General features: G+C 39.3%; 2 protein-coding genes across 5 annotated transcripts in view; one reads left to right on the top strand and one right to left on the bottom strand.

The window, feature by feature from the left end:
* The first annotated feature begins 484 nt into the window (after positions 1 to 484).
* Positions 485 to 24,555, top strand: LOC118945791 (E3 ubiquitin-protein ligase TRIM39-like). 2 transcript variants are annotated; one of them, XM_090230921.1, is made up of 6 exons: positions 485 to 1,249; positions 2,472 to 2,567; positions 2,814 to 3,044; positions 6,313 to 6,335; positions 21,834 to 21,952; positions 22,868 to 24,555. In XM_090230921.1, the coding sequence occupies exons 1-6, from the start codon at positions 830 to 832 to the stop codon at positions 23,440 to 23,442; spliced, it is 1,464 nt and encodes a 487-aa protein (XP_090087047.1). In that variant the 5' UTR covers positions 485 to 829; the 3' UTR covers positions 23,443 to 24,555. The 2 variants fall into 2 exon arrangements, with proteins under 2 accessions (XP_090087047.1, XP_090087048.1); XM_090230922.1 differs by having other exon boundaries at positions 527 to 1,249; positions 2,814 to 2,936.
* LOC110522692 (CD151 antigen) overlaps positions 24,413 to 27,331 on the bottom strand; it is a 31,830-nt gene continuing 28,911 nt past the window's right edge. For all 3 annotated transcript variants that reach the window (XM_036968937.2, XM_090230925.1, XM_036968935.2), the window contains one exon: positions 24,413 to 26,824. In XM_036968937.2, the coding sequence (XP_036824832.2) occupies positions 26,765 to 26,824 (60 nt within the window). In that variant the 3' untranslated portion in view covers positions 24,413 to 26,764. The remainder of the gene's footprint in view (positions 26,825 to 27,331) is intronic.

Consider the following 27,331-nt stretch of genomic DNA (forward strand, 5'->3'; position numbering starts at 1 on the left):
ACATACTACATACTACATCTATATACTACATCTACATACTACATCTATATACTACATGTACTGCATACTACATCTACATACTACATACTACATCTATATACTACATACTACATCTACATACTACATCTTCATACTACATGTACTACATACTAAATCTACATACTGCATGTACTGCATACTTTCTATCATCAAATAAAAACAATGTCCTCAAGATGTATTGCCCACAGTGATTTCTCTACATTATCAACTCCTTTAAGCTACAAGCTGTCTAAAACAGGTCCATCTACAGACAGGTATTCAGGAAGAACAACACAAATATGGTCATACTGTAAATGTCATGTCATGACTCACTCCAGTCCAGGCAGTGTCTGTTCCACCTGACAGTAAGTTACGGTAAAGACCAATTGAATTTAGCAATGAGGAAGTGATACTTTACACGCAATAATTTTCTCTGAACTTTAACTAAAACAAGTCCAGCTAGTCTGTCCGCATTGACAAAGGTTTACACCACCAACACTGAGATCACAAAACAGTTTGCAGTTAGAGAGGTGAGGTTGCAGGAACAGAATCTAGAATATAATCTCTGTATTCTAGGGTAGTAAAGTTGCAGGAACAGAATCTAGAATATAATCTCTGTATTCTATGGTAGTAAGGTTGCAGGAACAGAATCTAGAATATAATCTCTGTATTCTATGGTAGTAAGGTTGCAGGAACAGAATCTAGAATATAATCTCTGTATTCTATGGTAGTAAGGTTGCAGGAACAGAATCTAGAATATAATCTCTGTATTCTATGGTAGTAAGGTTGCAGGAACAGAATATAGAATCAAATGACTGCAAAACCAACAAGTCAAGCTTCACTCTCCAAGGAGGACCTGCTTTGTCCTGTGTGTTGTGAGGTATTCAGCCTTCCCGTCCTGCTGAAATGTGGCCATAACTCCTGTAAGGAGTGTTTACAGAAGCTGTGGGAATGGAAGGGAGGCAGGCAATGCCCCGTGTGTCTGACCACGTCGAGCTCAGAGAGGCCTCCTATCAACCTGGCCCTAAAGATAGCAGCCGACATGTTTACAAAGCAGAGGACGACCAGGGGAGAGGAGAGCCCAGAGGAGGAGTGGTGTCGTCTTCACAACGAGAAGATGAAACTGTTCTGTCACAACGATGAGGAGCCCATTTGTGTCGTCTGTCAGCTTTCTAACCAACACAAAGTACATGTGTGTTGCCCTGTAGAGGAGGCTGCTCTGGAGAAAAAGGTGAGCTGGGAAGTCTGAACTATTACACAGCAATTTAGACTGGTGTGTGTGTGTGTGTGTGTGTGTGTGTGTGTGTGTGTGTGTGTGTGTGTGTGTGTGTGTGTGTGTGTGTGTGTGTGTGTGTGTCTATCAGTGGAGGCTGCTGAGGGGAGGACGGCTCATTATGTTGTCAGCAAACTTAATCATGGCGTTGTAGTCGTGCGTGGCCAAGCAATCGTGGGTGAACAGAGAGTACAAGAGGGGACTGAACACGCACCCCTGAGGCAACCCCTGTGTTGAGGATCAGCGTGGCGGATGTGTTGTTGCGTACCCTTACCTCCTGTGGACGGCCCGTCAGGAAGTCCAGGATCCAGATGCAGAGTGAGGTGTTTAGTCCCAGTGTCCTTAGCTTAGTGATGAGCTTGGACGGAACTATGGTGTTGAACGCTGAGCTGTAGTCAATGAAAAGCCTTCTCACGTAGATCCTTTTGTCCAGGTGGGAAAGGGCAGTGTGGAGTGCAATAGAGATATCATCATCTGTGGATCTGTTGGTGCGGTATGCAAATTGGAGTGGGTCTAAGGGTTTCTGGGATAATGGTGTTGATGTGAGTCATGACCAGCTTTTCAAAGCACTTCATGGCTACAGACGTGAGTGCTACGGGGGCGATAGTCATTTAGACAGATTACCTTGGCGTTCTTGGGACACAGGGACTATGGTGGTCTGCTTGACACATTCAGGTACTACCGATTGGGTCAGGGACAGGATGAAAATGTCAGTGAAGACACTTTCCAACTGATCAGCGCCTGCTCTGAGTACACGTCCTGGTTAATCCATCTGGTCTTGAGGCCATGTGAATGTTAACCTGTTTGAAAGTCTTAAATCAAAATCACACGGAAAGACTCAGTAGAAATCTTCATCCAAATCGATGTTAGTAAATTGCTGTTCACTCAAAAAACTGTTTTCGGTCATAAGAAATGATGCCGGAGACATTATGCACAAAAAAAGTTTGTTTGTGTTTCAAAAATAAACACAAAATAGCAGATTAGCAGAATTCACAATCTTTTGATTGTGTGTGTGTGTGTGTGTGTGTGTGTGTGTGTGTGTGTGTGTGTGTGTGTGTGTGTGTGTGTGTGTGTGTGTGTGTGTGTGTGTGTGTGTGTGTGTGTGTGTGTGTGTGTGTGTGTGTGTGTGTTATGATCAAGAGTTTTGGATCAATGTTTTTTGTTTTTATAATTATTTCAGATAGAGGTCTCAGCCAAGCTTGATTCATTGCAGAAACACCTGAAATTACTCAACAAGACTAAAGAGGATTGGGAAGAAACCAAAAATTACTTAAAGGTAATTAATAAATGACTTGCGTTTTCAGGAAACTGAAAACTGAAGATTGATTACTTCAGTATGTGCTTCTAATTAGTTAGTGAGCTAAAAACATACACTATCGATCCATCTGATTAGTTAGTGAGCTAAATACATACACTATCGATCCATCTGATTAGTCAGTGAGCTAAATACATACACTATCGATCAATCTGATTAGTTAGTGAGCTAAATACATACACTATCGATCCATCTGATTAACTGTAGAGACAGGCGGACCAGACGGAGCGACAGATGAAGGAGGAGTTTGAGAGGTTCCACCAGTTCTTGAGGGAGGAGGAGAAGAACAGAGTGGCCAAGTTGAGGGAGGAAGAGGAGAACAAAACTCAGGTGATGTGTATGAAGTTGGAGTACATCAAGGAGAGGATCGCTGCACTCACAGACACCATCAGCCAAGTAGAGAAGTCTATACGAGCGGATGATGTGAAGTTTTTACAGGTATCTCATCCAAAATAAATTAATAGATTAAATGATAAATTCATACAGACTGCCTGACATATGTATTCCACATTTTAAATTAAGATTATGACAGATTTTTACCTCGTCAGCTCAGGGATTCGATCTAACGACCTTTCAGGTTACTAGTCCGACACTCTAACCACTGCCACCTCTACAAACTAACCACTAGACTACCTGCCTCCTCTACACTCTAACCACTAGGCTACCTGCCACTTCTACACTCTAACCACTAGACTACCTGCCACCTCTACACTCTAACCACTAGGCTACCTGCCACCTCTACAAACTAACCACTAGACTACCTGCCGCCTCTACACTCTAACCACTAGACTACCTGCCACCTCTACACTCTAACCACTAGGCTACCTGCCATCTCTACACTCTAACCACTAGACTACCTGCCACCTATACACTCTAACCACTAGGCTACCTGCTGCCCCTACACTCTAACCACTAGGCTACCTGCCTCCTCTACACTCTAACCACTAGGCTACCTGCCACCTCTACACTCTAACCACTAGGCTACCCTGCCGCCTCTACACTCTAACCACTAGACTACCTGCCACCTCTACACTCTAACCACTAGGCTACCTGCCACCTCTACACTCTAACCACTAGGCTACCTGCCACCTCTACACTCTAACCACTAGGCTACCTGCCACCTCTACACTCTAACCACTAGGCTACCTGCCGCCTCTACACTCTAACCACTAGACTACCTGCCTCCTCTACACTCTAACCACTAGGCTACCTGCCACCTCTACACTCTAACCACTAGGCTACCTGCCTCCTCTACACTCTAACCAATAGGCTACCTACCACCTCTACACTCTAACCACTAGGCTACCTGCCACCTCTACACTCTAACCACTAGGCTACCTGCCACCTCTACACTCTAACCAATAGGCTACCTACCACCTCTACACTCTAACCACTAGGCTACCTGCCACCTCTACACTCTAACCACTAGGCTACCTGCCACCTCTACACTCTAACCACTAGGCTACCTGCCACCTCTACACTCTAACCACTAGGCTACCTGCCGCCTCTACACTCTAACCACTAGGCTACCTGCCACCTCTACACTCTAACCACTAGGCTACCTGCCACCTCTACACTCTAACCACTAGGCTACCTGCCACCTCTACACTCTAACCACTAGGCTACCTGCCACCTCTACACTCTAACCAATAGGCTACCTACCACCTCTACACTCTAACCACTAGGCTACCTGCCACCTCTACACTCTAACCACTAGGCTACCTGCCACCTCTACACTCTAACCAATAGGCTACCTACCACCTCTACACTCTAACCACTAGGCTACCTGCCACCTCTACACTCTAACCACTAGGCTACCTGCCACCTCTACACTCTAACCACTAGGCTACCTGCCGCCTCTACACTCTAACCACTAGGCTACCTGCCACCTCTACACTCTAACCACTAGGCTACCTGCCGCCTCTACACTCTAACCACTAGGCTACCTGCCACCTCTACACTCTAACCACTAGGCTACCTGCCACCTCTACACTCTAACCACTAGGCTACCTGCCACCTCTACACTCTAACCACTAGGCTACCTGCCTCCTCTACACTCTAACCACTAGGCCACCCTGCCACCTCTACACTCTAACCACTAGGCTACCTGCCACCTCTACACTCTAACCACTAGGCTACCTGCCTCCTCTACACTCTAACCACTAGGCCACCCTGCCACCTCTACACTCTAACCACTAGGCTACCTGCCTCCTCTACACTCTAACCACTAGGCCACCCTGCCACCTCTACACTCTAACCACTAGGCTACCCTGCCACCTCTACACTCTAACCACTAGACTACCTGCCACCTCTACACTCTAACCACTAGGCCACCCTGCCACCTCTACACTCTAACCACTAGGCTACCTGCCGCCCCTACACTCTAACCACTAGACTACCTGCCACCTCTACACTCTAACCACTAGGCTACCTGCCACCTCTACACTCTAACCACTAGGCTACCTGCCTCCTCTACACTCTAACCACTAGGCTACCTGCCTCCTCTACACTCTAACCACTAGGCTACCTGCCTCCTCTACACTCTAACCACTAGGCTACCTGCCTCCTCTACACTCTAACCACTAGGCTACCTGCCTCCTCTACACTCTAACCACTAGGCTACCTGCCGCCTCTATACTCTAACCACTAGGCCACCCTGCCACCTCTACACTCTAACCACTAGGCTACCCTGCCACCTCTACACTCTAACCACTAGACTACCTGCCACCTCTACACTCTAACCACTAGGCCACCCTGCCACCTCTACACTCTAACCACTAGGCTACCTGCCGCCTCTACACTCTAACCACTAGGCTACCCTGTCACCTCTACACTCTAACCACTAGGCTACCTGCCACCTCTACACTCTAACCACTAGGCTACCTGCCACCTCTACACTCTAACCACTAGGCCACCCTGCCACCTCTACACTCTAACCACTAGACTACCTGCCACCTCTACACTCTAACCACTAGGCCACCCTGCCACCTCTACACTCTAACCACTAGGCCACCCTACCACCTCTACACTCTAACCACTAGACTACCTGCCACCTCTACACTCTAACCACTAGACTACCTGCCACCTCTACACTCTAACCACTAGACTACCTGCCACCTCTACACTCTAACCACTAGGCTACCTGCCTCCTCTACACTCTAACCACTAGGCTACCTGCCGCCTCTATACTCTAACCACTAGGCCACCCTGCCACCTCTACACTCTAACCACTAGGCTACCCTGCCACCTCTACACTCTAACCACTAGACTACCTGCCACCTCTACACTCTAACCACTAGGCCACCCTGCCACCTCTACACTCTAACCACTAGACTACCTGCCACCTCTACACTCTAACCACTAGGCTACCTGCCACCTCTACACTCTAACCACTAGGCCACCCTACCACCTCTACACTCTAACCACTAGACTACCTGCCACCTCTACACTCTAACCACTAGGCTACCTGCCGGCCTGTAAATAAAGGTATTTATTATTAATATAAATCTATTCAATCAATATTTTTTTAGATGTAGTATTTATTGGGTCATTATGCTAGTGTATTATGTATGTTTGTAATAGTGTGTTATATGTGAAAGTGTGTTTGTATTATAAATGGTATTTTATTGTTTAAGGACTCTGAGAGAGATCCTAATAAAATCAAATAAAATCAATAACATCACATTGTTTTGCTCTACTTCTTTAGGACTACAAGAAGACAAACAGAAGGTATGAACGGCTACTACTAACTATTACTACCAACTACTACTACTACTAACTATTACTACCAACTACTACTACTACTAACTATTACGACTACCAACTACTACTACTACTAACTATTACGACTACCAACTACTACTACTACTACTAACTATTACGACTACCAACTACTACTACTACTAACTATTACGACTACCAACTACTACTACTACTAACTATTACGACTACCAACTACTACTACTACTAACTATTACGACTACCAACTACTACAATTACTACTACTGACTAACTACCAACTACTACTACTACTAACTATTACTACCAACTACTACTACTACTAACTATTACGACTACCAACTACTACTACTACTAACTATTACGACTACCAACTACTACTACTACTAACTATTACGACTACCAACTACTACTACTACTACTACTGACTAACTACCAACTACTACTACTACTAACTATTACGACTACCAACTACTACTACTACTAACTATTACGACTACCAACTACTACTACTACTACTAACTATTACGACTACCAACTACTACTACTACTAACTATTACGACTACCAACTACTACTACTACTAACTATTACGACTACCAACTACTACAATTACTACTACTGACTAACTACCAACTACTACTACTACTAACTATTACTACCAACTACTACTACTACTAACTATTACGACTACCAACTACTACTACTACTAACTATTACGACTACCAACTACTACTACTACTACTACTGACTAACTACCAACTACTACTACTACTAACTATTACTACCAACTACTACTACTACTAACTATTACGACTACCAACTACTACTACTACTAACTATTACGACTACCAACTACAACTACTACTAACTATTACGACTACCAACTACTACTACTACTACTAACTATTACGACTACCAACTACTACTACTACTAACTATTACGACTACCAACTACTACTACTACTAACTATTACGACTACCAACTACTACTACTACTAACTATTACTACCAACTACTACTACTACTAACTATTACGACTACCAACTACTACTACTACTAACTATTACGACTACCAACTACTACTACTACTACTAACTATTACGACTACCAACTACTACTACTACTAACTATTACGACTACCAACTACTACTACTACTAACTATTACTACCAACTACTACTACTACTAACTATTACGACTACCAACTACTACTACTACTAACTATTACTACCAACTACTACTACTACTAACTACTACTACCAACTACTACTACTACTAACTATTACGACTACCAACTACTACTACTACTAACTATTACGACTACCAACTACTACTACTACTAACTATTACTACCAACTACTACTACTACTAACTACTACTACCAACTACTACTACTACTAACTATTACGACTACCAACTACTACTACTACTAACTATTACTACCAACTACTACTACTACTAACTATTACGACTACCAACTACTACTACTAACTATTACGACTACCAACTACTACTACTACTAACTATTACTACCAACTACTACTACTACTAACTATTACGACTACCAACTACTACTACTAACTATTACGACTACCAACTACTACTACTACTAACTATTACGACTACCAACTACTACTACTACTAACTATTACTACCAACTACTACTACTACTAACTATTACGACTACCAACTACTACTACTAACTATTACGACTACCAACTACTACTACTACTAACTATTACGACTACCAACTACTACTACTACTAACTATTACTACCAACTACTACTACTACTAACTATTACGACTACCAACTACTACTACTAACTATTACGACTACCAACTACTACTACTACTAACTATTACGACTACCAACTACTACTACTACTAACTATTACGACTACCAACTACTACTACTACTAACTATTACGACTACCAACTACTACTACTACTAACTATTACGACTACCAACTACTACTACTACTAACTATTACGACTACCAACTACTACTACTACTAACTATTACGACTACCAACTACTACTACTACTAACTATTACTACCAACTACTACTACTACTAACTATTACGACTACCAACTACTACTACTACTAACTATTACGACTACCAACTACTACTACTACTAACTATTACGACTACCAACTACTACTACTACTAACTATTACGACTACCAACTACTACTACTACTAACTATTACTACCAACTACTACTACTACTAACTATTACGACTACCAACTACTACTACTACTAACTATTACGACTACCAACTACTACTACTACTAACTATTACGACTACCAACTACTACTACTACTAACTATTACTACCAACTACTACTACTACTAACTATTACGACTACCAACTACTACTACTACTAACTATTACGACTACCAACTACTACTACTACTAACTATTACGACTACCAACTACTACTACTACTAACTATTACGACTACCAACTACTACTACTACTAACTATTACGACTACCAACTACTACTACTACTAACTATTACGACTACCAACTACTACTACTACTAACTATTACGACTACCAACTACTACTACTACTAACTATTACTACCAACTACTACTACTACTAACTATTACGACTACCAACTACTACTACTACTAACTATTACGACTACTACTACTACTAACTATTACGACTACCAACTACTACTACTACTAACTATTACTACCAACTACTACTACTACTAACTATTACGACTACCAACTACTACTACTACTAACTATTACGACTACCAACTACTACTACTACTAACTATTACGACTACCAACTACTACTACTACTAACTATTACGACTACCAACTACTACTACTACTAACTATTACGACTACCAACTACTACTACTACTAACTATTACGACTACCAACTACTACTACTAACTATTACGACTACCAACTACTACTACTACTAACTATTACGACTACCAACTACTACTACTACTAACTATTACGACTACCAACTACTACTACTACTAACTATTACGACTACCAACTACTACTACTACTAACTATTACGACTACCAACTACTACTACTACTAACTATTACGACTACCAACTACTACAATTACTAACTATTACGACTACCAACTACTACTACTACTAACTATTACGACTACCAACTACTACAATTACTAACTATTACGACTACCAACTACTACTACTACTAACTATTACGACTACCAACTACTACTACTACTAACTATTACGACTACCAACTACTACTACTACTAACTATTACGACTACCAACTACTACAATTACTAACTATTACGACTACCAACTACTACTACTACTAACTATTACGACTACCAACTACTACAATTACTACTACTGACTAACTACCAACTACTACTACTACTAACTACTACTACCAACTACTACTGACTAACTACCACTAACTACTACCAACAACTACTACTACTAACTATTACGACTACCAACTACTACTACTACTAACTATTACGACTACCAACTACTACTACTACTAACTATTACGACTACCAACTACTACTACTACTAACTATTACGACTACCAACTACTACTACTACTACTAACTATTACGACTACCAACTACTACTACTACTAACTATTACGACTACCAACTACTACAATTACTACTACTGACTAACTACCAACTACTACTACTACTAACTATTACGACTACCAACTACTACTACTACTAACTATTACGACTACCAACTACTACTACTACTAACTATTACGACTACTAACTACTACTACTACTAACTATTACGACTACCAACTACTACTACTACTAACTATTACGACTACCAACTACTACAATTACTACTACTGACTAACTACCAACTACTACTACTACTAACTATTACGACTACCAACTACTACTACTACTAACTATTACGACTACCAACTACTACTACTACTACTAACTATTACGACTACCAACTACTACTACTACTAACTATTACGACTACCAACTACTACTACTACTAACTATTACGACTACCAACTACTACTACTACTAACTATTACGACTACCAACTACTACAATTACTACTACTGACTAACTACCAACTACTACTACTACTAACTATTACTACCAACTACTACTACTACTAACTATTACGACTACCAACTACTACTACTACTAACTATTACGACTACCAACTACTACTACTACTACTACTGACTAACTACCAACTACTACTACTACTAACTATTACTACCAACTACTACTACTACTAACTATTACGACTACCAACTACTACTACTACTAACTATTACGACTACCAACTACTACTACTACTAACTATTACGACTACCAACTACTACTACTACTACTAACTATTACGACTACCAACTACTACTACTACTAACTATTACGACTACCAACTACTACTACTACTAACTATTACGACTACCAACTACTACTACTACTAACTATTACTACCAACTACTACTACTACTAACTATTACGACTACCAACTACTACTACTACTAACTATTACGACTACCAACTACTACTACTACTACTAACTATTACGACTACCAACTACTACTACTACTAACTACTACTACCAACTACTACTACTACTAACTATTACGACTACCAACTACTACTACTACTAACTATTACGACTACCAACTACTACTACTACTAACTATTACTACCAACTACTACTACTACTAACTACTACTACCAACTACTACTACTACTAACTATTACGACTACCAACTACTACTACTACTAACTATTACTACCAACTACTACTACTACTAACTATTACGACTACCAACTACTACTACTAACTATTACGACTACCAACTACTACTACTACTAACTATTACTACCAACTACTACTACTACTAACTATTACGACTACCAACTACTACTACTAACTATTACGACTACCAACTACTACTACTACTAACTATTACGACTACCAACTACTACTACTACTAACTATTACTACCAACTACTACTACTACTAACTATTACGACTACCAACTACTACTACTAACTATTACGACTACCAACTACTACTACTACTAACTATTACGACTACCAACTACTACTACTACTAACTATTACTACCAACTACTACTACTACTAACTATTACGACTACCAACTACTACTACTAACTATTACGACTACCAACTACTACTACTACTAACTATTACGACTACCAACTACTACTACTACTAACTATTACGACTACCAACTACTACTACTACTAACTATTACGACTACCAACTACTACTACTACTAACTATTACGACTACCAACTACTACTACTACTAACTATTACGACTACCAACTACTACTACTACTAACTATTACGACTACCAACTACTACTACTACTAACTATTACTACCAACTACTACTACTACTAACTATTACGACTACCAACTACTACTACTACTAACTATTACGACTACCAACTACTACTACTACTAACTATTACGACTACCAACTACTACTACTACTAACTATTACGACTACCAACTACTACTACTACTAACTATTACTACCAACTACTACTACTACTAACTATTACGACTACCAACTACTACTACTACTAACTATTACGACTACCAACTACTACTACTACTAACTATTACGACTACCAACTACTACTACTACTAACTATTACTACCAACTACTACTACTACTAACTATTACGACTACCAACTACTACTACTACTAACTATTACGACTACCAACTACTACTACTACTAACTATTACGACTACCAACTACTACTACTACTAACTATTACGACTACCAACTACTACTACTACTAACTATTACGACTACCAACTACTACTACTACTAACTATTACGACTACCAACTACTACTACTACTAACTATTACGACTACCAACTACTACTACTACTAACTATTACTACCAACTACTACTACTACTAACTATTACGACTACCAACTACTACTACTACTAACTATTACGACTACTACTACTACTAACTATTACGACTACCAACTACTACTACTACTAACTATTACTACCAACTACTACTACTACTAACTATTACGACTACCAACTACTACTACTACTAACTATTACGACTACCAACTACTACTACTACTAACTATTACGACTACCAACTACTACTACTACTAACTATTACGACTACCAACTACTACTACTACTAACTATTACGACTACCAACTACTACTACTACTAACTATTACGACTACCAACTACTACTACTAACTATTACGACTACCAACTACTACTACTACTAACTATTACGACTACCAACTACTACTACTACTAACTATTACGACTACCAACTACTACTACTACTAACTATTACGACTACCAACTACTACTACTACTAACTATTACGACTACCAACTACTACTACTACTAACTATTACGACTACCAACTACTACAATTACTAACTATTACGACTACCAACTACTACTACTACTAACTATTACGACTACCAACTACTACAATTACTAACTATTACGACTACCAACTACTACTACTACTAACTATTACGACTACCAACTACTACTACTACTAACTATTACGACTACCAACTACTACTACTACTAACTATTACGACTACCAACTACTACAATTACTAACTATTACGACTACCAACTACTACTACTACTAACTATTACGACTACCAACTACTACAATTACTACTACTGACTAACTACCAACTACTACTACTACTAACTACTACTACCAACTACTACTGACTAACTACCACTAACTACTACCAACAACTACTACTACTAACTATTACGACTACCAACTACTACTACTACTAACTATTACGACTACCAACTTCTACTACTACTAACTATTACGACTACCAACTACTACTACTACTAACTATTACGACTACCAACTACTACTACTACTACTAACTATTACGACTACCAACTACTACTACTACTAACTATTACGACTACCAACTACTACAATTACTACTACTGACTAACTACCAACTACTACTACTACTAACTATTACGACTACCAACTACTACTACTACTAACTATTACGACTACCAACTACTACTACTACTAACTATTACGACTACTAACTACTACTACTACTAACTATTACGACTACCAACTACTACTACTACTAACTATTACGACTACCAACTACTACAATTACTACTACTGACTAACTACCAACTACTACTACTACTAACTATTACGACTACCAACTACTACTACTACTAACTATTACGACTACCAACTACTACTACTACTAACTATTACGACTACCAACTACTACTACTACTAACTATTACGACTACCAACTACTACTACTACTAACTATTACGACTACCAACTACTACTACTACTAACTATTACGACTACCAACTACTACTACTACTAACTATTACGACTACCAACTACTACTACTACTAACTATTACGACTACCAACTACTACTACTACTAACTATTACGACTACCAACTACTACTACTACTAACTATTACGACTACCAACTACTACTACTACTAACTATTACGACTACCAACTACTACAATTACTAACTATTACGACTACCAACTACTACTACTACTAACTATTACGACTACCAACTACTACTACTACTAACTATTACGACTACCAACTACTACTACTACTAACTATTACGACTACCAACTACTACTACTACTAACTATTACGACTACCAACTACTACTACTACTAACTATTACGACTACCAACTACTACTACTACTAACTATTACGACTACCAACTACTACTACTACTAACTATTACGACTACCAACTACTACTACTACTAACTATTACGACTACCAACTACTACTACTACTAACTATTACGACTACCAACTACTACTACTACTAACTATTACGACTACCAACTACTACTACTACTAACTATTACGACTACCAACTACTACAATTACTAACTATTACGACTACCAACTACTACTACTACTAACTATTACGACTACCAACTACTACTACTACTAACTATTACGACTACCAACTACTACTACTACTAACTATTACGACTACCAACTACTACTACTACTAACTATTACGACTACCAACTACTACTACTACTAACTATTACGACTACCAACTACTACAATTACTACTACTGACTAACTACCAACTACTACTACTACTAACTATTACGACTACCAACTACTACAATTACTAACTATTACGACTACCAACTAACTACTACTACTAACTATTACGACTACCAACTACTACAATTACTAACTATTACGACTACCAACTACTACTACTACTAACTATTACGACTACCAACTACTACTACTACTAACTATTACGACTACCAACTACTACTACTACTAACTATTACGACTACCAACTACTACAATTACTAACTATTACGACTACCAACTACTACTACTACTAACTATTACGACTACCAACTACTACAATTACTAACTATTACGACTACCAACTACTACTACTACTAACTATTACGACTACCAACTACTACAATTACTACTACTGACTAACTACCAACTACTACTACTACTAACTATTACAACTACCAACCACTACAATTACTACTACTGACTAACTACCAACTACTACTACTACTAACTATTACGACTACCAACTACTACAATTACTACTACTGACTAACTACCAACTACTACTACTACTAACTATTACAACTACCAACCACTACAATTACTACTACTGACTAACTACCAACTACTACTACTACTAACTACTACTACCAACTACTACTAACTAACTACCACTAACTACTACCAACAACTACTACTACTTCTAACTACTACTACTAACTACTACTGACTAACTACCACTAACTACTACCAACAACTACTTCTACTAAGACAACCAACTACTACAATTAATACAACTACTACTGACTAACTACTACTACTACTACTAACTACTACCAACAACTACTACTACTACTAAGACTACCCACTACTACTACTACTACTACTACTAATTACTACAACTACCAACACGTACTACTACTAACTACTACTAATACTACTACCACTACTACTACCACTACCTACTACTACTACTACCACTACTACTACTACGACTACCAACTACTACTACTACCACTACTTCTAACTACCAACAACTACTACTACTACTGACTAACTACTATTGACTAACTACTACTACTACTAACTACTACTACTACTACGACTACCAACTACTACTACTACCACTACTACTACTACTACTACTAACTACTACTAATACTACTACCACTACTACTACCACTACCTACTACTACTACTACTACCACTACTACTACTACCACTACTACTACTACCACTACTACAACTAACTACAACTAACTACTACTAATACCACTACCAACTACTACTACTGACTACTACTACTACTGCTACTACTACTACAGACAACTACTACTTCCACTACCAGCTACTACCACTACGAACTACTACTACTACTACTACTACTAAAGACTACCACTACCACTACCAACTACTACCACTACTAACTACTACTACTAACTACTGCTACTAACAACTACTACTACCACTACCAACTACTACCACTACTAACTACTACTACTAACTACTGCTACTAACAACAACTACTACTACCACTACCAACTACTACCACTACTAACTACTACTACTAACTACTGCTACTAACAACAACTACTACTACCACTACCACTACTACTAACTACTAACTACTACTACTACTAACAACTACTACTACCACTACTAACTACTACTAACAATTACTACTACCACTAACTACTACATAATATCACAACCTACTATTAATACATAATGTTACTACCTACTAACTACCTAGTACTATCTACTATTACTACCTACTATTACTACCTAATATCACTACTATTACTACCTAATATTACTACCTAATATTACTACTATTACTACCTAATAGTACTACCTAATATTACTACCTAATATTACTACCTAATGTTACTACTATTACTACCTAATATTACTACCTACTACAACTCCCTACTACTACTACTAACTATGATTACTAATTCTACTGCTACTACTACTACCTACTATTAAAACCAACTATTACTACAACTACTACCTATTATTCCTACTTACTAGTACTACCTACTATTACGGCCTACTATTTCTAATATTTCTACCTACTATTACTACCTACAATTACCACATTTTATTATTACCTACTGTTAATAAATACTATTACAAGTTACTATTACTATTACTGCTATTACTACTTACCATTACTAAATACTACTACTACCAACTATTACTACCTACTGTAACTACTTGTTATTAATAACACCTGCTAATTCTTCATAGTACTATTACTGCCTAATATTATTACATACTATTACTACCTAAAATTACTATTACCTACTGGTATTACTTACTATTACACGTTACTATTACTACTATTACTACTTACCATTACTATATATTACTACTACTACCTTCTACTACAACCTACAATTACTACTATTACCAATTATTATTACTACTATTACTGACTACCATTACTACTAGCGCTCATTATTACTACCGGACATTACTACCAAACATTACTACCTGATATTACAACTACTACTACTACTGCTACTACCTACAATTACGCCCTACTATTACTACTATTATTAGCTAGTATCAATACTAATACTACTGGCTGCTATTACTACTTAATGTTACTACTACTACTACTACTACTACTACCTATCATTACTACTTTTACCACCTACTATTACTACCATTACCGCCTGCCATTAATACTAGCACCACTTATTATTACTACCTAATTATTATTACTACCTTATTACTACCTACCTTATAGTACTACTAATACTACTACCTACTATTACCACTATTATTAGCTAGTATTAATACTACTACTACTACTACTACCTCTACCTACTATTACTACAACCTCCTAACATTACCACAACAACCTAATATTGCTACTACTACTACCTAATATTACTACTACCTGCTATTACTACCCACTATTACTACCCAAATATTAGTAATAATCCCTACTACTACTAACTACTATTACTACTTCTACTACTACTACTACTACTACTACTACCCCCACCTACTATCACTACCTACTATTACCTATCATTACTACCTACTATTACCTATCATTACTACCTACTATTACCTATCATTACTACCTACTATTACCTATCATTACTACCTATTAGTACTAACGACTATTACTACCTACTACTACCACCTGTTATTATTACCTATCATTATTTACTATTACAAGACACAATTACAACTATTACTACATATTACTACTACCTACTATTACTACCTACTGCAACCACATACTACTACTACTATTACTACCTACTATAACCACATACTACTACTACTATTACTACCTACTATAACCACATACTACTACTACTATTACTACCTACTATAACCACATACTACTACTACTATTACTACCTACTATAACCACATACTACTACTACTATTACTACCTACTATAACCACATACTACTACTACTACTATTACTACCTACTATAACCACATACTACTACTACTATTACTACCTACTATAACCACACACTACTACTACTATTACTACCTACTATAACCACATACTACTACTACTATTACTACCTACTATAACCACATACTACTACTACTATTACTACCTACTATAACCACATACTACTACTACTATTACTACCTACTATAACCACATACTACTACTACTATTACTACCTACTATAACCACATACTACTACTACTATTACTACCTACTATAACCACATACTACTACTACTATTACTACCTACTATAACCACATACTACTACTACTATTACTACCTACTATAACCACATACTACTACTACTATTACTACCTACTATAACCACATACTACTACTACTATTACTACCTACTGTAACCACATACTACTACTACTATTACTACCTACTATAACCACATACTACTACTACTATTACTACCTACTATAACCACATACTACTACTATTACTACCTACTATAACCACATACTACTACTACTATTACTACCTACTATAACCACATACTACTACTATTACTACCTACTATAACCACATACTACTACTACTATTACTACCTATATAACCACATACTACTACTACTACTACTTATTATTACGACCTACTGACTACACTCTACTAATACTACATACTGTAACCACATACTACTACTACTACTGCCTACTAATAGTACCTACTATAACCACATACTGCCTACTATTACTACCTACTACCACTACCTACTGCTACTATGACTACACTCTACTATTGCTACCTAATATCACTACCTACTATTTCTAATTATTATTGCCACCTACTATTCCTACCTACAATTACTATATAATACTATTCCTACCTACAATTACTATATAATACTATTACTACCTACAATTACTATATAATACTATTCCTACCTACAATTACTATATAATACTATTACTACCTACAATTACTATATAATACTATTCCTACCTACAATTACTATATAATACTATTCCTACCTACAATTACTATATAATACTATTCCTACCTACAAGTACTATATAATACTATTACTACCTACAATTACTATATAATACTATTCCTACCTACAATTACTATATAATACTATTACTACCTACAAGTACTATATAATACTATTCCTACCTACAATCACTATATAATACTATTCCTACCTACAATTACTATATAATACTATTACTACCTACAAGTACTATATAATACTATTCCTACCTACAATCACTATATAATACTATTCCTACCTACAATTACTATATACTACTATTACTACCTACTATAACCACATACTAATACTACCTACTATTAATAACTCATGTTACTACTTTTACTAACTAATATTACTACTAATACTACATACTATTACTAACTACTATTACTACCTACTATAACCACATACTACTACTACTTATTATTACTACCTATTATAAACAAAAAATATTACTACCTCTTATTAATAACACATTTTACTACTACCACTAACTCATTTTACTACTATTACTACCTACTATTACTAACTACTAATAATAATCACAGAGAGAGACAGAGAGAGAGAGAGAGAGAGAGAGAGAGAGAGAGAGAGAGAGAGAGAGAGACAGAGAGAGAGAGAGAGACAGAGAGAGAGAGAGAGAGAGAGAGAGAGAGAGAGAGACAGAGAGAGAGAGAGAGAGAGAGAGAGAGAGAGAGAGAGAGAGACAGAGAGAGAGAGAGAGAGAGAGAGAGAGAGAGAGAGAGAGAGAGAGAGAGAGAGAGAGAGAGAGAGTCGAAAACAGAATGTCCGCGACAAAGTGGCGAGTCCGGTGTACAGGTATTACTACCTACTACTACTACCTCCTACTATGTAGCCTAGTGGTTAAAGCGATGGGCCAGTAACCGGAAGGTTGCTGAATCGAATCCCTGAGCAGTTAACCCACTGTTCCCCTGAGCTAGGCAGTAAACCCACTGTTCCCCTGAGCTAGGCAGTAAACCCACTGTTCTCCTGAGCAAGGCAGTTAACCCACTGTTCCCCTGAACAAGACAGTTAACCCACTGTTCCCCTGAACAAGGCAGTTAACCCACTGTTCCCCTGAACAAGGCAGTAAACCCACTGTTCCCCTGAGCAAGGCAGTTAACCCACTGTTCCCCTGAGCTAGGCAGTTAACCCACTGTTCCCCTGAACAAGGCAGTTAACCCACTGTTCCCCTGAACAAGACAGTTAACCCACTGTTCCCCTGAACAAGGCAGTTAACCCACTGTTCCCCTGAACAAGGCAGTTAACCCACTGTTCCCCTGAGCAAGGCAGTTAACCCACTGTTCCCCTGAACAAGGCAGTAAACCCACTGTTCCCCTGAACAAGGCAGTTAACCCACTGTTCCCCTGAGCAAGGCAGTTAACCCACTGTTCCCCTGAGCTAGGCAGTTAACCCACTGTTCCCCTGAGCTAGGCAGTTAACCCACTGTTCCCCTGAACAAGGCAGTTAACCCACTGTTCCCCTGAACAAGACAGTTAACCCACTGTTCCCATGAACAAGGCAGTTAACCCACTGTTCCCCTGAACAAGGCAGTTAACCCACTGTTCCCCTGAGCAAGGCAGTTAACCCACTGTTCCCCTGAGCTAGGCAGTAAACCCACTGTTCCCCTGAGCAAGGCAGTTAACCCACTGTTCCCCTGAGCTAGGCAGTTAACCCACTGTTCCCCTGAACAAGGCAGTTAACCCACTGTTCCCCTGAACAAGGCAGTTAACCCACTGTTCCCCTGAGCAAGGCAGTTAACCCACTGTTCCCCTGAACAAGGCAGTAAACCCACTGTTCCCCTGAACAAGGCAGTTAACCCACTGTTCCCCTGAGCAAGGCAGTTAACCCACTGTTCCCCTGAGCTAGGCAGTTAACCCACTGTTCCCCTGAGCTAGGCAGTTAACCCACTGTTCCCCTGAACAAGGCAGTTAACCCACTGTTCCCCTGAACAAGACAGTTAACCCACTGTTCCCATGAACAAGGCAGTTAACCCACTGTTCCCCTGAACAAGGCAGTTAACCCACTGTTCCCCTGAGCAAGGCAGTTAACCCACTGTTCCCCTGAGCTAGGCAGTAAACCCACTGTTCCCCTGAGCAAGGCAGTTAACCCACTGTTCCCCTGAGCTAGGCAGTTAACCCACTGTTCCCCTGAGCAAGGCAGTTAACCCACTGTTCCCCTGAGCTAGGCAGTTAACCCACTGTTCCCCTGAACAAGGCAGTTAACCCACTGTTCCCCTGAGCTAGGCAGTTAACCCACTGTTCCCCTGAGCAAGGCAGTTAACCCACTGTTCCCCTGAGCTAGGCAGTTAACCCACTGTTCCCCTGAACAAGGCAGTTAACCCACTGTTCCCCTGAACAAGGCAGTTAACCCACTGTTCCCCTGAGCTAGGCAGTTAACCCACTGTTCCCCTGAGCAAGGCAGTTAACCCACTGTTCCCCTGAGCTAGGCAGTTAACCCACTGTTCCCCTGAGCAAGGCAGTTAACCCACTGTTCCCCTGAGCTAGGCAGTTAACCCACTGTTCCCCTGAGCAAGGCAGTTAACCCACTGTTCCCCTGAGCTAGGCAGTTAACCCACTGTTCCCCTGAACAAGGCAGTTAACCCACTGTTCCCCTGAGCTAGGCAGTTAACCCACTGTTCCCCTGAGCAAGGCAGTTAACCCACTGTTCCCCTGAGCAAGGCAGTTAACCCACTGTTCCCCTGAGCAAGACAGTTAACCCACTGTTCAGTTGAATACATTTCAGTTGAATACATTTCAGTTGAACAACGGACTAGGTATCCCTTAGCTACTGTTGCTAACAGCCATTACTAAATAAAGTCAACAATTGTTTACATTCTGTTTTTTATCGAAACCGTATTGATGATAAATCCACCGTGTTTCAGGACCAAAGGTCCCCTGGGAGAGCCAGAGTGTATCAGAGGAATCCTCATAGACGCTGCCAAACATCTGCAATCACTCAAGTTTGGAATCTGGAAGAAGATGGCAGACATTGTCCAATGGGGTGAGCTACACTGGGTTTTTTCCTCACAGCTATTCGTGTAAATTCCAAAAAACATTTAGATAGTTTTGGTATCCAGAAACAGATCTCCCATGCGACAGACTACCATTTTGATGAGGTGGAGGAAATGTCATTATACATAAACAAAATGTGTGTTTGTGCAACCTGTTGATACAGAGTTCAGTGGTGCAGGCAGGCAGACAGTCAGGCAGACAGTCAGTCAGACAGTCAGTCAGAAATTCAGTCAGACAATCAGTCAGACAATCAGTCAGTCAGACATTCAGTCAGGCAGTCTGTCAGGCAGTCTGTCAGGCAGTCTGTCAGACATTCAAAACATGTTTTTGGATTCCCATTGTGTCTGTATATCTGTATGCTGCTCTACCAATTAACACATTCCTTCTGCTCTACCAATTAACACATTCCTTCTGCTCTACCAATTAACACAGTCCTTCTGCTCTACCAATTAACACACACCGTCTGCTCTACCAAATTAACAGTCCTTCTGCTCTACCAATTAACACATTCCTTCTGCTCTACCAATTAACACACACCTTTTGATCTACCAATTAACACATTCCTTCTGCTCCACCAATTAACACATTCCTTCTCTCTACCAATTAACACAGTCCTTCTGCTCTACCAATTAACACAGTCCTTCTGCTCTACCAATTAACACACACCTTCTGCTCTACCAATTAACACATTCCTTCTGATCTACCAATTAACACACACCTTCTGATCTACCAATTAACACAGTCCGTCTGCTCTACCAATTAACACACACCTTCTGATCTACCAATTAACACAGTCCGTCTGCTCTACCAATTAACACACACCTTCTGATCTACCAATTAACACAGTCCATCTGCTCTACCAATTATCATACTCTGTAGTAATAGATATTTCTCCTCCTTCCAGTCCCCATAACCCTGGACCCCAACACAGCCCAGTCCAACCTCAGCTTCTCTAAGGAGTTCAGCATGGTGAGGTACAGCAAAAAGAGACTCCTGCCAGACAACCCCGAGCGCCTTACCAGCCGTATCTCTGTCCTGGGAGCGACAGGTTTCACCTCCGGAAGACACAGCTGGACCGTAGAGGTGGGCCAGAGCAGAGACTGGTACATCGGAGTCGCCCGAGAGTCCATCAAACGCAAGTCCACCATCTTCCTCAACCCTGCTGAGGGATTCTGGGTAATCGGGTTGTGTAACGGGGAGACGTACTGGGCCCAGACGTCCCCGCGGACGCGCCTGGACGTGAAGAGAGAGAGGAAGCCGTGGAGAATCACTATAGAGCTGGACTACGACCGAGGGAAGGTGCTGTTTCTGAACGCAGTAGATTCAACACTGATACACATGTTCAGAGAGAAGTTCACTGAGAGGATCTTTCCTTATTTTGCTCCTGGGATGTATGAGGAGGGAAACACCTCCCGTCCCCTTACCATCTGTCCCCTGACTATATCTATAGAGGTACTGGACCAGATTATACTACCATAACACCTCCCGTCCCCTTACCATCTGTCCCCTGACCATCTGTCCCCTGACCATCTGTCCCCTGACCATCTATCCCCTCACCATCTGTCCCCTGACCGTCTGTCCCCTGACCATCTGTCCCATGACCATCTCTCCCCTGACCATCTGTCCTCTCACCATCTGTCCCCTGACCAGCCATTTGTAATCACCATCACTATTCAGTACTCAAGTGTGCAAAAGATGAATAGTCAACCATATTATAATTATAGCCATTGATAAAGGTCAGAGGTCTGAAAATGTTTAGTAGCAAACCAACTAGTTGATCTTGTGTATTTGTGACCATGCGTGTTTATAATAAACTTTGTATACTTATAGAAGGTACCCTTATATGGTGTACTTATAGAAGATACCCTTATATGGTGTACTTATAAAATATACCCTTATATGGTGTACTTATAGAAGATACCCTTATATGGTGTACTTATAGAAGATACCGACGAACAGGTTGAACTAATTTAGCGGTAATCGATTTAAATAAAACTATCTATTGTATTTAAAAAGGTCAATAATCCTCTTTCTCTTTGGGTTTGGTCTTCTTCTACTTGTCCATTTCTTTGAGTTTGGAGTCCAGCTTCCTGTGTAGATAGGCCTTGTTGTTAGGATCTACAGACTTGTCCTTGTGTTCACCACCAGCATACAGAACCCCTTCTTTCCTGATCCTCATCCTGGCATTGGCCCTGGCTTGGTGTCCACACCCATGGACCTGGAGGAGATACAACACAGTTACATAGAGGAGTTACAACACAGTTACACAGTTACATAGAGGAGTTACAACACAGTTACATAGAGGAGTTACAACACAGTTACACAGTTACATGTATAGGATATTTTTTTCACAAGCAGTGTATTGAATATAGTGGGTGGAGTAAGAACTCACCAGCACTCTGTATTATACCCAGCAGAAAAGACCAATTTAAGTTTTGTAGACTCTTGAGTAATTCCAATTACACATATTTGTATTTTATTAAAAGTGTATTTCTTTACATACAGCCTAAACAACAGCGTTCAACATGCCAGTATGGGTGTAAACTTTCTAGAGAAATGTTGGTATGAATAAATCAATGTTACAAACAAAAAGTGTGTCAGATTATCCATATATTTTATTAAATGTGATTGAAATGCTGTGAAAAAACAGTTGTACTGTACTAGAATACAAAAAAAAAAAAGATATTCCCAAAGTTTAGCATGTCTTTGTAGGAGGACTCTTATTTTGAAAAAAGAATTCCGCCATGTACTGCCAGCATAATATCTTGCTGCCAGGAAAACTTAATGACCCATTATAAAAATTAAAACAGGAACTGGTTTGGAAATCCAGCCAATGATAGTACGACCTCCGTTTCATCTAGCCAATGACAGTTCAACACACGTTTTCTCTCTCTGAACGCATTTCAAAATAAAAGTAATGTGTACAGTAGCAAGTGAGGATTAAACAATGCAAATAAGATGATTTATAACAATCTGAAAATACATGCGTGTTGAATATAAGGCACAAAAGTAATGCTAAATAAACAAATGTAACAGACTCATTTAAACTTCTGCATAAACAGCTTCAATATAATCCTATTTAAGGCCTAAAACTCGCCGTTTTAGCTAAGGTCATGGGTCACATACACGAAAGTAATCACACCCCTTGACTTTTTCCATATTTTGTTGTGTTACAGACTGAAATAAAATGGATTGAATTGCAAAAAAAAAAATCTCACACAATACCCCATAATGTCAAAGTGGAATTATTGTTTCTTAAATGTTTACAAATTAATAAAACATAAAAAGTTTAAATAAGTCAAGGACTGGGGAGTGTTTCTCAGTAACACATGGAATGAAGCACAGGCAAAAGGAAAAGCTGGTTCAGTCTGTTTTCCACCAGACACTGGGAGATTCATTCACCTTTCAGCAGGACAATAACCTGAAACACAAGTCCAAACCTACTCCGGAGTTGCTTAACACGGAGACAGTGAATGTTCCTGAGTGGCCGAGTTACAGTTTTGACTTAAACATCTGATTGTAAATCTAAGACCTGAAAATGGTTGTCTTGCCGTGATGAACAAATAATTTGAAAGAGCTTGAAGAATTTTTTAAAGAATAATGGGCAAATGTTGCACAATCCAGGTGTGGAAATCTCTTAGAGACTCACCCAGAAAGACTCACAACCGTAAGCCTTGCTAAAGTTGTTTCTACAAAGTCTTGACTCAGGTGTGGGAATACTTGTGTAAATTAAATATTTTTGTATTTAATTTTCAACACATTTTTTTTCAACATTTCCAAAAACATGTTTTCAGTTTATCATTATGTGGTATTGTGTTGATGTTTGTTTATCATGATGTGGTATTGTGTTGATGTTTGTTTATCATGTTTATCATGATGTGGTATTGTGTTGATGTTTGTTTATCATGTTTATCATGATGTGGTATTGTGTTGATGTTTGTTTATCATGTTTATCATGATGTGGTATTGTGTTGATGTTTGATGAGGAAAATCTATTTCATCCATGTTGAATTCAGGCTGTAACACAACAAAATGTGGAATAAATCAAGGGGCATGACCACGGTACTTTCTGAAGGCTCTGTACATGTCGAAATCCACCAGCATCTACCCAAGGCAGAATAGACCAGCATCTACCCAAGGCAGAATAGACCAGCATCTACCCAAGGCAGAATAGACCAGCATCTACCCAAGGCAGAATAGACCAGCATCTATCCAAGGCAGAATAGACTATGGCAGGAAGAGAAAATAAAACATGGAATAGAAACTCATACAATACAGGCTAGACGCTATCCAACTCTATAACACTGCCGTCCCACAGCTCGTCTTCCTTCCTGTCTGGTTGTCTATCCCACAGCTTGTCTTACTTCCTGTCTGGCTGTCTATCCCACAGCTTGTCTTCCTTCCTGTCTGGCTGTCTGTCCCACAGCTTATTTTCCTTCCTGTCTGTCTTGCTGTCCCACAGCATGCCTGTCTGTCTGTCTGTCTGTCTGTCTGTCTGTCTGTCTGTCTGTCTGCAGCAACCTTCCTGTCTGCCTCTTTGCCTGCCTGTCTGACTGCCTGCCTGTCTGTCTGCCTGCCTGCCTCTTTGCCTGCCTGTCTGCCTGTTTCCTGCTGCCTGCCTTACCTAAACTTCAACATAGATTCAATTTGTCTTTGAAAAAAAAAGACTTTCATTCCACATATCTACTGTATGTAGCGTCCGAGACAGAGAGAAAGCATATCTAAATACTGGTAAATATGTTGTTGTTGTGGTTGTGTTGTTGTTGTCTTCTTGCTGTTGTAGTTGTGCCATCAGCGATGCTCAGTATGACTCCTCCTTCAGACCTCGATACAGGCAGCAAACAAGAATCATCCCTACGAGCTGAAAGCAATAAAGAGACGATGGAAATATAATCAGTAGTTATAGTAGTACACGTAGTACACTAAATATAGGAGTACACAGTAGTTATAGTAGTACACGTAGTAAACTAAACTAAATATAGAAGTGCATAGTAGTTACATTGTAGTAAACATAGTAAACTTGTAGTTAACCAATCTAAATATAAACTCAGCAAACAGAGAAACGTCCTCTCACTGTCAACTGCGTTTATTTTCAGCAAACTTAACATGTGTAAATATGTGTATGAACATAACAAGATTCAACAACTGAGACATAAACTGAACAAGTTCCACTGACATGTGACTACCAGAAATGGTATAATGTGTCCCTGAACAAAGGGGGGGGGGGTTCAAAATCAAAAGTAACAGTCAGTATTTGGTGTGGCCACCAGCTGCATTAAGTACTGCAGTGCACCTCCTCCTCATGGACTTCACCAGATTTGCCAGTTCTTGCTGTGGGATGTTACCCCACTACCTGCAAGTTCCCGGA

This window comes from Oncorhynchus mykiss, chromosome 4 (genome assembly GCF_057628025.1).
Source record: "Oncorhynchus mykiss isolate SJ-2025 chromosome 4, ASM5762802v1, whole genome shotgun sequence".
In the NCBI taxonomy this organism is placed as follows: Eukaryota; Metazoa; Chordata; class Actinopteri; order Salmoniformes; family Salmonidae; genus Oncorhynchus; species Oncorhynchus mykiss.